The 12,716-nt window shown below is 42.1% G+C and overlaps 1 protein-coding gene across 6 annotated transcripts in view; it reads right to left on the bottom strand.

Moving 5' to 3' along the window:
• The window catches only part of PRDM2 (PR/SET domain 2), a 63,324-nt gene that overhangs the window by 28,196 nt on the left and 22,412 nt on the right, over positions 1 to 12,716 (bottom strand). For 5 of the 6 annotated variants that reach the window (XM_053997438.1, XM_053997439.1, XM_053997441.1 and 2 more), the window contains exon 6: positions 11,128 to 11,254. In XM_053997438.1, the coding sequence (XP_053853413.1) occupies positions 11,128 to 11,254 (127 nt within the window). Of the gene's footprint in view, positions 1 to 10,478; positions 10,549 to 11,127; positions 11,255 to 12,716 lie in introns of those variants that run through there. The other variant, XM_053997444.1, reaches the window with a different exon arrangement.

Genomic DNA, 12,716 nt, shown 5'->3' with positions numbered 1-12,716 from the left:
AACACGATGAACATTCTTCTCTGTACTTCTATTCCATGAGCTTTTGTTTTGTTAAGTATTAAGACAAAAACTGCAGCAAAAGAAATGTCAGCTGGCACACACACTTTCCAGAAATAACTGTTCTCTATATTTAGCCAGTTTTTATTTAAAATTCAGTTAAAAATAGAGCACCCAAATTGTGTATTTAATACAGAGAATGTCTAAATTTAAATCTCTGCTTTAACCAATCAAAGCTTTTATCTAAGTCCAGAAAATGTTGCTTCCAGTCACTAGACCTTGCTCCAAAATGTTTGTGAAATGAAGTTACTCTCAGGTAATTAGAAATACCACCTATTTTGACAGCAGCATTTACAAGGTCATGCAAATTAAAGCCCTCACACAACTACTTGTACCAGCAAGTTTAAAATGAGCACTACTAGATCAGTCTGTCTTTTTCTGTAACAAAAAACCCAAATATTTGTCATGGTCCTATTTGGATCACTGAACATATGAGAGGATTACATAAAAACTATCTGTGGTTTTAGCTAAGCTATCTTGAAAAGTAACTACTTAGACCTTTACCTGCCATTTTATTCTGCTGTTTGACAAACAAGGTATGTTCCAATCCAGCAGCAGTCACACAAATAAGTGACATAAAAAAAAAAAAAAAAAAAAAAAAAAGGACATTTGAGTCCACTGCCGACCCAAAAGCCCTTCTCACACAGCTAGCCAAGGTGGTGTCTTGCTATCCAGAGCAATTTTGCCTCTCTATGCCACACATGAAATGCTGTCACTGCACGGAAAACCAAACCCAAAGCACTGATCCAAACGTTTGCCTGAACAGGGGCAATGGCTTTGCCTGGAGAACACAGCTGTACAAAGGCTACAATCCCCAGAAACAGGGCTGCCTTTGTGTCTAACAGGAGCCCCAGGATTACTGTAACAAGAGTCCCCACCGCTGAGGAAACAAGAGCAAAGCCTCTCACAGATGCAGGATCTGGACAGTGCTACCACCAATGTAAAGCTCCCATGGATAAAATTAAACCCCTCAGAACTGCACAAAGTCACACTCAAAATTTTCATTTACACTCACTCAAATTTGTCCTGTTATTCATTTTATTTAAATTTGTCATGTCATTTATGTTTACCACGTCTGCAACATGTCACTTCTCAGAATTTTTTTCTCCAAGTAGTCCCAGTAAAATCACTCCTCTGTGCTTTAAAATGTATTTCACTCACTCTTTGACAATCATTTCTAAATTTCTTTCCTTTAACCTTATTATATTTCTTCAGTACAACCAACTACCTAGTGTTAAGTACGCAGTGTTTTTCCATCAGTCCCCATTAAAAATATTACAGCATCTTCTCAACTGGGTCTCCAACATAACAAAGAACATTAATTGTTAATAACCAGCTCCTGTCAAAACATATTTGCAGCATGAAAACTCTGCTTCTCTGTATCTGTAAAATTTGAAAATACTCATCTCCTTCCAGCTTCAGAGTGACAAATCCAAGGTCATATGGCAGAATATCACAGCAGGTCCTTAACAGAAGTAAATAAATGAGGATAAATACTACTATGCAAACTCATCATTTTAATGTACAATATAATCACCAAATTATTTTTATCTGCTGGGAAATTGTGGAAGATTTGCTTCACTTCCTTGGTGAAACAAAGTGCTTCATTCATTTCAGCCACAGCCCACTGATACTTTCTTAGAGAAAGGCCTGTCAGCCTTCTCTGATAACACGAGATACACTGAATTATATTTCCAAAGGAACTGTAATCCTCCAGTTGCCCAATGAGTCCATTTCTCAAAAGGACTGTGCTACAGGACAACGGCAACAGTTGGTGCTCATGTTAACAAGACCAACAACAGAAGGTCTAAATTTATAATATGCCCCAAACCAGACAAGAGCAAGTTGTTATGTGCTTAATTTGTGACACCAAGAAAGGTCACGGGCTCATGAAATTATTACAGGGAACAGCAACCTCTTCCACTTTTCAAACAGTGAAAACAAATGTCAGAGCACAAATGTACTTGTCTTCTATTCAGTTAACTGCTACGTGGAAGATAAAAGTCTAATTTAATCTAAATGGGTTAAAACTAGAAGTTTTTTGCACACACCTGTTTATAGTATAAAACATCAACTAAGATTACAGAAATAAAAGGTCACTGCAACATAACTTGGACAATTTAATTTGCAGGTAAGGAACCAGAAAATAAAACCAGCTCTGCTATCTGAGTGGGGAGAGTGGAGGGTGACACCCAAGAGTTCAGGATTTGAGAGCTATGAGCTAAGCTGCAGCACAAAGTCCACTTTGCTTTTGCAATCCCTGACAAGGGGTCTGTAAGATCAGGAACACTGGACTCGCTGCTCTTCACCTGCAGCTTGAAAGGGAACACTTTGCAGGAAAGTCCATTTTTTCCTCAACTCTCTGCCACTTGCCCAAGGTACTCCTTGGGAAAAGCCCAAGGCAACTCTCAAGACCTGGCTGAGGATCCAGCTATGGCAAAGGTGGGTGTTTGAACATTCTGATCCCAATTCCCAGCTGGACAGGTCACAGCACTGAGCTGCTCTACACAGCTCACTGTCTCCACAGTCTGCAGTTTTACTGGCAGCAACATAGGGAAGTTTGCACTGCACTCAGCCCTGAATAATGGTGATGCCTGAGAAAATGTTCCCAAATTTCTATGAATCAAGTCACTTTTACAAACACCAGGCCTTTCCCATTCAACAGTCACATTGTTTCTGATGGACTGCCAAACAAAACGAGATCTGTATCTGAGGAGACTGGAGTGAGGCATCTGACTCCCAACAAGAGTTAGAATAATGTATAGCTGACTACTCATTTCCATGGCATTTTGCAGCAATAATAATCAAGATGATGGATTTTCAGCTATTATAATACTCTCACTAGAATAATTTTATGTCAATCAGCACATTAATAACAGGGCCTCTCTGAAGTTCTGCAGCATTAATCACAGTCAATCAAAAGCTCTCAGAGAACTCTGATAACAAAGTGTAACAACAGAATTAACTCTTAACAGCTGGTAAGCTCCTAAGTGCTCAGAAAGCTTCATCCTAAGAAACTCTCAGGCACTGGTGATCCACATAAATATTGTGATTTTCCAGGGGAAAAGTGTATAAAAGGCAAGTAAATACTTCTAGAAAATGGTCAGACACTGCCTAATTTCTTAGCTACAAATGCCACTGAGTCTTGTTTCAATAACTGATAACAAGCCCAAGCAGAAAGTCAGTCTGCTGTAACATTTCCTTGATAAACTCAACATAGCAAATGTAGGCCAGTGAGAATTCTTCAGAACAGTCATTCCTGTCAATCTGTGTAAGGCTCTTGGCAGGAATGACAAAATAAATTGACAGATTGAATAAAATAAATACACTCTAGTCTTAATATGCTTTTCCTTTTCGTTCATTTGAAAAATATACAAAACAATTAATAAAATATAAAATTTCTTTGCTATTTTGCAGGTTTGTAATGCGGCCATGTGAGAATCTTCAGAGAGTTGACAAACACAAATTACCTTCTGAAGGAGACCTCAATTAAAGAAAAGAGCTCTCAGCCAAACACTCAAATGGAGTCTGCATGTCTTCCATGAACAAGCCAGCTATCAAAACTTTCTTTGTGTGCACACTCCTGAAGTTAAGGTAAATGTGCTTGTTCATCTCTGCATAATAAATTACTGGGGGCATCTGCAGATAAGACCTTGGTATAAGACATTCTCTGTAAATAACATGAGTAAAACAAATGGTCAATGCAAAATTATGGTAAATTGCAATAAAAAACTTTACTACAGTTAATGATACAATATTATTCACATTCATTCTGATCTAATGGTTTTGAAAAGATGATGCATTAACAAAAGATATCTAGAGAAAGGCAACAGAAATTATGAAGAGCCACAGAAGATTCCTACTACAAGAACTTAAAGCCTTCCCTAAATAAAGAGATGGTTCAAGCAGGAGGCAAATAAAATAAGAATACACTGAAAGTCAAGAACTGACTTTACCTTGCATCCACCATAAACCCCAGAGCCTCCAATTGGGAAACAACCACTGAAGTGGGAGATTGCACATGAGGGTCAGGAAAACACAGAAAGAGCAAGAGTGGCTGGTAATGCCTTGGCTTATGTGAGGGAACACAAAGCAATTCAAGAAAGGATTATTCATGTGAGCAGAAGTCCCCCAGATTTACTGAGATGTAAGGCAGTCAGTAGCTCGTTGAGTTTGTTCTCTTATATTCTATAAGCAACAGGACAACTCTAAATCACTTAATACTTGAAGGAATAGGAAACAAAAGTACTTGTTTCTCTCTGGAAAACAGTGCCTATTCCATTCTGCAGGAATTCATCCCCTTCCTATTTTGGAACAAATCCTCCAAATCTATCGCAAAGCTCTTCCCTAACAGCAATCACCAAATTTTCTCCACATCTTCTACACAGAAGTGTTTAAACAGTTCTATGAGTCAGAAGAAAACAGTCTAAGAAAGTCTTGGAAAATCCCAATACAATAAATATTTCTACAAGGAAACTGGTATTTCAATAGCAACTGAGTAACTTATTTTCAGGAAAATCAAAACAGGATTTACTAAGAAAGGAGGAGAATAACTTCCAAATGCAGTGGGTTATTTTTTTTTTTAAATAGCAGTGAAATATCAATCAGCTTTCCTTCCAGGTCACTCCTCCTTGCTTCAAAGCCAATCCTGATCATCTGAAAGAAAAAATTGATTAATAATAGAAAGCTGCCTGGTGCCTTATTTCACTTCCCACTGTGGATTATGTAACTGAAGATAGGATTAGCAAATTTGCTGGGAAATGCCACAACTGTGGTCTAGATCTATTTTACTTTTTTAACTTGAGAAAAGCAGTCTAAGGAAGCGTGACTAAAAATGCAAAAGTATAAAAAAAAAATAAATACAGAATGCTTTAGAATCCAAGTTACCAAACAACCCAAGAATTTTTATTCTGTTAGATAACTACATACATCTGCTGTAAGTAGATCTAAGTTAGTAGCTAGAAATACAACTTGTAACAACCATGAAGGCCAGATTGTTATTTTAAGTCAAAGACAAAAACCCCACAGAGATAAAGTAACAGTGTGTGCAAGGTGCTTGTAGCACTCCCAAAAGTTTCTACTTAGAAACAGAGTTTAAGGCACCAACAGAGACAATTCAGTGCTGAATTTTTACATTTTCTTAAATACAGGTAATTACTTTTTTAATTCCTGAAATGAAGGCTTATTTTCTCCCATTCTTAAATCCATAGGCAGGAGCAAGGCTGGAATGAGTGATACCAATTACACTTGGCTGTTCTGAAAGCACAGAGCAGCTGTCCTCGAACTGGGGGCACTGCTGGAGAGGTGAGGATGGAATTTAAAGTAATACAAGCTTCCCTTTCAAAGGCCCCCATTTATGGGGGTTAAAAGAAAACTTGCACTGCTTAGAAGAGCTCAAATGTATGAGTTACTCCCCAGACAGATGCTTCTATGAGAGTTATGGTCCCTTGACACCCCAAATGCTGCTTCTGAACTGGAGTTGTATAAACCTTATTGCAAATCAGTGTGATTTGGGGAAATCAAAGTAAATTCCATTTTAAGACTTTGTTCCAGATGATCTTGATGACTTCTTCCTTCCTCCCTTGTCTTTTACCAGTCATTGGTTGAGAAATTTTGAAGTCTTGAGCTCCTGAGTTTTTCATTAAATTTATTGGAAATAGAGCTTAGATAACAGTATCATTTCATGATATCCTTGCTACAAATATCCAACTTGCACATCCCTCTACAAGCTACATTCCAACTCATACACAATCATTTTTCTCCCAAGCTCTTTTCTGGTTAGAAACAAACTTTTAAGCTTAGTCAAAGTACAAACCTAATACATTTGTGGACAATCACAGCATCATTTAACCATGATTTCCATTTGGGATGACATTCAGATGGCAACCCAAGGCCTACCTTCTATAAACAGGGTGCATATTTACAGCACTCTCACATACAGCTAATTATTTGGAACTACATGAGAATGCCTATAAATTATTAACAAAAAAATAAAAACTGCAAGGATTTCTACTATCACAGAATGTAACCCGCTTTTTTCATCCCTACACGTTTGTGTTCCCCAGCAGCAATTTGACACTGTTTCAGCAACAGTCACACTTTTCAGACAAGAGAAAAAACACTGTAACTTTTAGGATGACGGAGTTTATTTACATGTGGGAAGCAGAAGCCTGAAGTTGCACTTTGCATTCAGCCTGATATAAACCAAGGCACAATAATTATTTGTAACAGCCAATAACTGATTCTTTAATTCACCCACCTTCATCTCACGCTGCCTCTGGGTCAGTGTTAGTTATTACGAGTACCCCTGGAGTTCATGTTCTGCCTGAAGCCCAGTAAGAACTATGGGAAGCAGCAACATTAGTAATAGAACCATTTAAGGTAACAAAGCTTTAAAAGATTTATTAGCAATGGTTCAAGATTTAAAACCACCCTGAACAATCACCAGGGCTGTCCACGACAGAGGTGACCCTGATGCAGGTGCTTTGCCTGCACAATAGCAAAATATTTCAGGAGTTGACACAACTGTGGCTGGGAGGTCATTTGGTTTCACAACCCACTCCAGCTGCACCATGCAGCAAATGCCTCTGGAAGAATGAAGCTGAAGACTTTTCCCCTCTGTTGAGAGCCTGACGCCCCAGTGCAGCTCCCACAGCCCTCGCTGAGGAGCCGCGGGCCTGCCGGACACGAGGGGAACAGCGAGGGCCCGAGCACCTCCAGAGACAGAAACAAGCACAGGAAAAAGAAAACACTGTCCTCTTCTCTCCCCAAAAAAGGCTATTTTAGAGGTATTACTCTCAAGCATGTGGCAAGACAAGCTTTCATCCTGAGTAACATCAGTATCTTTCTTCCTTCAGAACCAGATTTTTGATCTGCCACATAATCCATAACAGAAATGAGATTTTAGCCTTGTTTGATCACACTTTGGAGCCTTATGCAGCACCTTAAAGCAGACTACAGCCTGATACAAAGATTGAATATCTTTATGTATGACCATCTATTGAATGACCACCCTTTCGTTAAAAGAAAAATACTTTAGCTACTGAAAAGTTACTCTTTTTCAGAAAGACTGAGTCTGAAGCCAGAGGCTTCATGTGCTCTTTCTGAAGGAAACACTCTGTTGATGTTACACTCACTGCTACAGATTATTCCTGTCATATGAAAAGGAAGAAACACCTGGATGACACAATAAAAATTCCACACTACTTCTTACAAGGACACACGAACCCAACTTGCAAAGTGAACCCAAGCTGTTCTCTTTTTAATTTCCTTAGAAGGAGAATTTAGAAAAGATCTTGTGCTAATGCATTTGATTAAGCAAATTTCCCTATGAAATTGGCAGGCAGCACATTAACTACAACCTGGGAGAAACAATGATAAACATTTAACAAAAGAAAAAAAAAGAAATTTCAGAAAATGCAAAAGAAACAAAAAAACCTAATCTCAGCTATTGTTGGCCATGCACTGGCAGCTGCTGGCTCTGAACTGTGTAGTTAGGGCAGCAATAACAGCTTGGCTCTGATAAAAATCTGTGATGATACCCAGTTCAAGTTCACCAGATTTTCCTTTTTGGGGGGTTGCATTTCCATCCCTCTCTTTACTTTGTTATCCTACTAAATTTCTTTCTACATCTCAAATGCACCTTAGGAACATCACATTGTTCCAATGTATGAGAACAAATGCAACATCTGCCTTTTTCCTCCAGGATTCCTGAGCTGCTGGGCATGGTAGAAGGAAGGTGTAGAAGATTTATTCCAGCTAAGAAAAGCTACAGCCAAGCCAGGCAGGAGCCATCAAACACGAACACCTGGGGACTACAAAGCAGTTTGAATGCAGAGCACAAAAGCAAAACTATGCAGGAGGGAGATGGGGAGCTGGAGGAAATGCCAGGTGCCATCCTAGATCCACTCTAAAGGAGATTATGGGCCCTCGTGTCAGGGATCACTGGCAAAAGGGCAGCTCAAGGTCAGGGCCAGCAGTTCTGTGTGGAGCTGGTGTGTGCCCAGCCTGGGCAGCTCCTGGCTCACCCACACCTCGCAGTCTGCTCTGCCTCTCCTGTGCCTCAGCCTGACTCACAGCACAGAGTCTGTCATTCCTGCAGAGAGGATTCCTCCTGCAACATGAACATGTTACAGCAGTGAAAGCCCCCACTCCCTGACTGGGTGGACAGCCCACTTTCAATACCTGTGGAATGGTCACCTCTTCTGTCAAGGGTTCACTACACAGATGGCAGGAACAAGGTATCTGTCAAATGATAAACATCTGAGCTGTTCAAGCATAAGACCCAAGATGCATTAAAAATTCAAGAGGATATTTGTTTTACTGAACATAGAATAATGTTTTATCTAATAACTACATGGTCTGTATCACTGAATCACAACACACCTCTCAAATAATGTCTTGTCTAGTCATTCCTAAGGTATTAAACTGTCCTTTACTTTTCTGGAAAATGTGTTCCTAAAGGACACACTCATTCACAGTAGCTACAATTTAGCAATTCTTACTTGGTTATATCTCCTTCTCAATATGTAAGACAACAGTGTGCAACATAGGCCAAAATAAAATTGGGGTGGGTTTGGGTGTTTCAGTGCTATAAAGTAAAATTATAAATTTTTTTTATCTTTTTAGGTCACTAATGAATTCAAATTTCACAAGTCTTTGAAGGAGCTCCTCTCTAGCAAGTTTCTTAAATTGCTATTTAATTCAAATATTACCTTAGATTTTTTTTCTTGGGAGTCAGTATTTCTCCTCCCTTCTCTTTCTATCATATAATTAGAACTATTTATTTTTAAATTAATTACTTTTCAATTATGTTCATCATAATTTCCTGTATTTCCTCAAATCCCTCAAGTCTAGGATTAAGAGGCTTCCCCATCCAAGGATACAGCTGAATCTACAAGAGCAGGGATATCAGCAGAAACCATTCTGGAATCCTCACTGCAGCTACTGCTACCAAATCTGCAGGGAAAAAAAGGTGTATATTTCTTGAAAAAAGATTTCTGTGAATTGCAAATATTAGCAGATATTACTACAAACACTGAAATAACTGAGAGTAAATGCAGAGTAAAAAAAAAATCCGATGAAACCTGTGAAAAACAACTATAAAATTTCAAAATATCCAATGAATTGCCTTATCATTTTACAGCTGAAACTTTAATCTAACAATTCAAATCAACTAAATGCTAAGAATTTGGTCTTTCTGCTTCATGAGACAAGTGTATAATTACATAAATAGCTTATTCTTGGTTATTCTCAAATGCTTCATGAATATTGTGCTTGGAGTTGGTTTTTCTGGGTTGCTTTTTATTCAATAATTGTGAGCCTCAGTAAGGAGCTTGTGTTTATAAAAAGGGGGAAAAGATTTACTCTTCCTAATTATGAAATCTGTAAAATCCATAACAGTTAAAACACAAAACCTACAAAAGAGCACAAAATCAAAACCCAGAAACCAAATGAGTTTACTGGTATATTTACCTATAACTTCATGAATGCAAATCAAACTTCTATGCCATGAAAAATTACCTCAGAAATTATTCTGTCTGGCTTTTCTCATTTATCATCTAATCAAATTCTTGTAGGTTGTTTTTCTAGCCTTTCAGGTAATTCATAGGCACACAAATTCCATGTGCTAAGATAATGCAGATTTAGGAAAAAAACCATAATACAGCCTGTAATTTACCAAGTGCTGCTTACATATGTGCTAAATATGCTTTTTCATTATAAAATAAAACTCAGTGCTTGAATTTCAGTTTGTATTTGCTTAACCTATGAAATAATATTCAAAATAACTGTGCTGCACTACAGTCCCCCCTCCTCAATCTCAAATAAAATACTCACACAATAACTGTTTTCAATACCTGACCTTGTTTCCAATCTGAGTTCCAGTCAGCTGCACTACCTGTAAGATCAGGCCCTACATTTTAAGTTTAAAAAAATTATAATGATGCTTCTTAAAATATTATCTTTCTTCAGTTTGTAGCCTCCAGAGAATACCAAAATGTACATCCTCCCATGCCAGAGGAATTGATACATCCGTGCTGCAACGGTGAATATTTCCCTTTTTATGTCTAGTCCCTGTAACTAAAGGCTTTGTTGTGATTTTGGCCTAAAACGTTAGTCAAAATGTCAGTTATATAAGGCCACGCGTGGAGGCACACGCACTCTAAAAAACCCTGCTGCTGAATTAGTAATGGAAAAAATAATGGATGTCTGGTCTGACATGCATATTCACAGAGGGAATAATGCGTTTATACCACCCGAAACTGTCCCACCCTCCCTCCTCGGCCGAAGTCAGCCAGGAGCAGCCATTCCCACCGCCCGCGAAACTCCGCAACCAGCAAATCGGCCTAGAAACAACAAGAAATTGAAAACCGCAGGGAAAGAACAGGACCGGAATTCTTCACTCGGCCCGACTGACGTACCCCCAAGCCCGGGCTCAGCCTCCCCTCCCCAGGGATCCGGCCCGGGCTCGGCTCCCCGCTCTCCACAGCGGGATCGCGGCGGCCCCGGCTCCGCTCCCGCTGCCCAGGGAGGGATCGCGGCGGCCCCGGGCTCAGCCTCCTCCTCCCAGGGAGGGATCGCGACGGCCTCGGGCTCAGCTCCCGCTTCCCGCGGAGGGATCGCGGCGGCCCCGAGCTCAGCTCGCTCTCCCAAGGAGGGATCGCGGCGGCCCCGAGCTCAGCTCTCGCTTCCCGCAGAGGGATCGCGGCGGCCCCGGGCTCAGCTCGCTCTCCCAAGGAGGGATCGCGACTGCCGCGGACTCCGCTGCCTTTCCCAAGGAGGGCTCGGGGCTGCGGCGGGCTCGGCCCCCGCCCCACGCGGGATCGCTGCGGCTGCCGCGGCCCCGCGTGTTCCGCCGGCGGAGCGGGACGTTCGCCCGGCCCGCGCCGCTCCCGCCGCCTCTCCCAACTTTTCCAGCCGCAACTTCCACGTTCCGCCCGCGGCGCCGCCGGCCGGGCCGGGCCGGGCCGGGGCCTCGCCTCCCTCCTCTCTCGGGCTGCGGAAGGTCACGGCGGCCGCGGGCCGGGCTGCCCCGCGCGCCGGCGGCGGCGGGGCCGGTGCGGTCCGTACCTCTGCGGGCCTTCGGGGAGTGCCGGCGGCTGCGGGCGCTCGCTCGCTCCTCCTCGATCGCGGCCGCTATCGCCGGGTCGTCCTCGCCATTGTACCACACCAACAGCTCCTCTCCCGCCGCGATTGGCTGCCGGGACACAACACAGGGCGCGCGGCCAATCAGCGCGCGCGTTGTTGGCGGGGCGGGGAGCGGCCGCGGCGGCGCCCACGGCGCTGCTCCCGCCGAGCCTCGGGGGCGCCGCCCCGCGCGCCCCCTGCCGGGCGGAGGGCACAGCGCCGAGCGCCCCGCCCCCGGACCGCGCACGGAGCAGCGCGGAACGCCCAAAAACAACCCAAAACAGCCCCCAAAAATACCCCAAAACAACCCCCAAAAATACCCAAAACCAACCCTAAACAACCCAAAACAACCCCCCAAAACAACCCAAAACAACCCCCCAAAACAACCCCCAAAAACAACCCAAAACAACCCCTAAACAACCCCCAAAACAACCCCCAAAAATACCCCAAAACAACCCTAAACAACCCTAAACAACCCCTAAACAACCCAAAACAACCCCCAAAAACAACCCCCCAAAAACAACCCCTGAACAACCCCAAAAACAACCCTAAACAACCCAAAACAACCCCCAAAACCAACCCAAAACAACCCCAAAAACAACCCTAAACAACCCAAAACAACCCCCAAAAACAACCCCAAAAACAACCCTAAACAACCCCCCAAAACAACCCAAAACAACCCAAAACAACCCCCCAAAACAACCCCCCAAAACAACCCCCCAAAACAACCCCCCAAAACAACCCTAAACAACCTCTAAATAACCCCAAAAACAACCCCCAAAACAACCCCCAAAAATACCCCCAAAAACAACCCTAAACAACCCTAAACAACCCCCAAAAACAACCCCCCAAACTACCCAAAAACAACTCCTAAACAACCCCTAAACAACCCTCCAAAAACACCCCCTAAACAACCCCAAAATCATCCCAAAAACATCCCAAAAACAACCCCGAAAAACACTCCAAAAACAACCCCAAAATCATCCCAAAACAACCCCAAAAACACCCCCAAAATCACCCCAAAATCTCCTCACGGACTGTAACACACATACACACACACCAGCTCCGAAATACCCAAAAACATCCCAAACCACCCCAAAATAACCCCCAAAACAACCCCAAAACAACCCCCAAAAAAATACCCCCCAAAAAAACCCCAAACACCCCCAAAACAACGCCAAAAACACTCCAAAACACCCCAAAAACACCCCCAAAAACACCCCCAAAAACACCCCCAAAAACCTCCTCACAGACTGTAACACACACACACACAGAGAACAGTGCCAAAACACCCCAAAAACAACCCCAAAACCTCATCATGGATTTTAACACACACACACAACCCCTGGAACACAAAACATCATTAAAAATATCACTCCCCAAAAAAATTCACGTGAAAACACAGAAAAGCCCCACAAAAGTGACAAGAAAAGACCAAGTAAAGACCAGGAAAAGACCAAAATAAAAGATAAACCCTAAAAATGGCAAAAAAAAAAAAAAACAAACAGAAAAAAATGACCAAAAAAAGTCAG

Source organism: Vidua macroura, chromosome 23 (genome assembly GCF_024509145.1).
Source record: "Vidua macroura isolate BioBank_ID:100142 chromosome 23, ASM2450914v1, whole genome shotgun sequence".
Lineage (NCBI taxonomy): Eukaryota > Metazoa > Chordata > Aves > Passeriformes > Viduidae > Vidua > Vidua macroura.
This window is presented reverse-complemented; position numbering and strand designations above follow the sequence as displayed.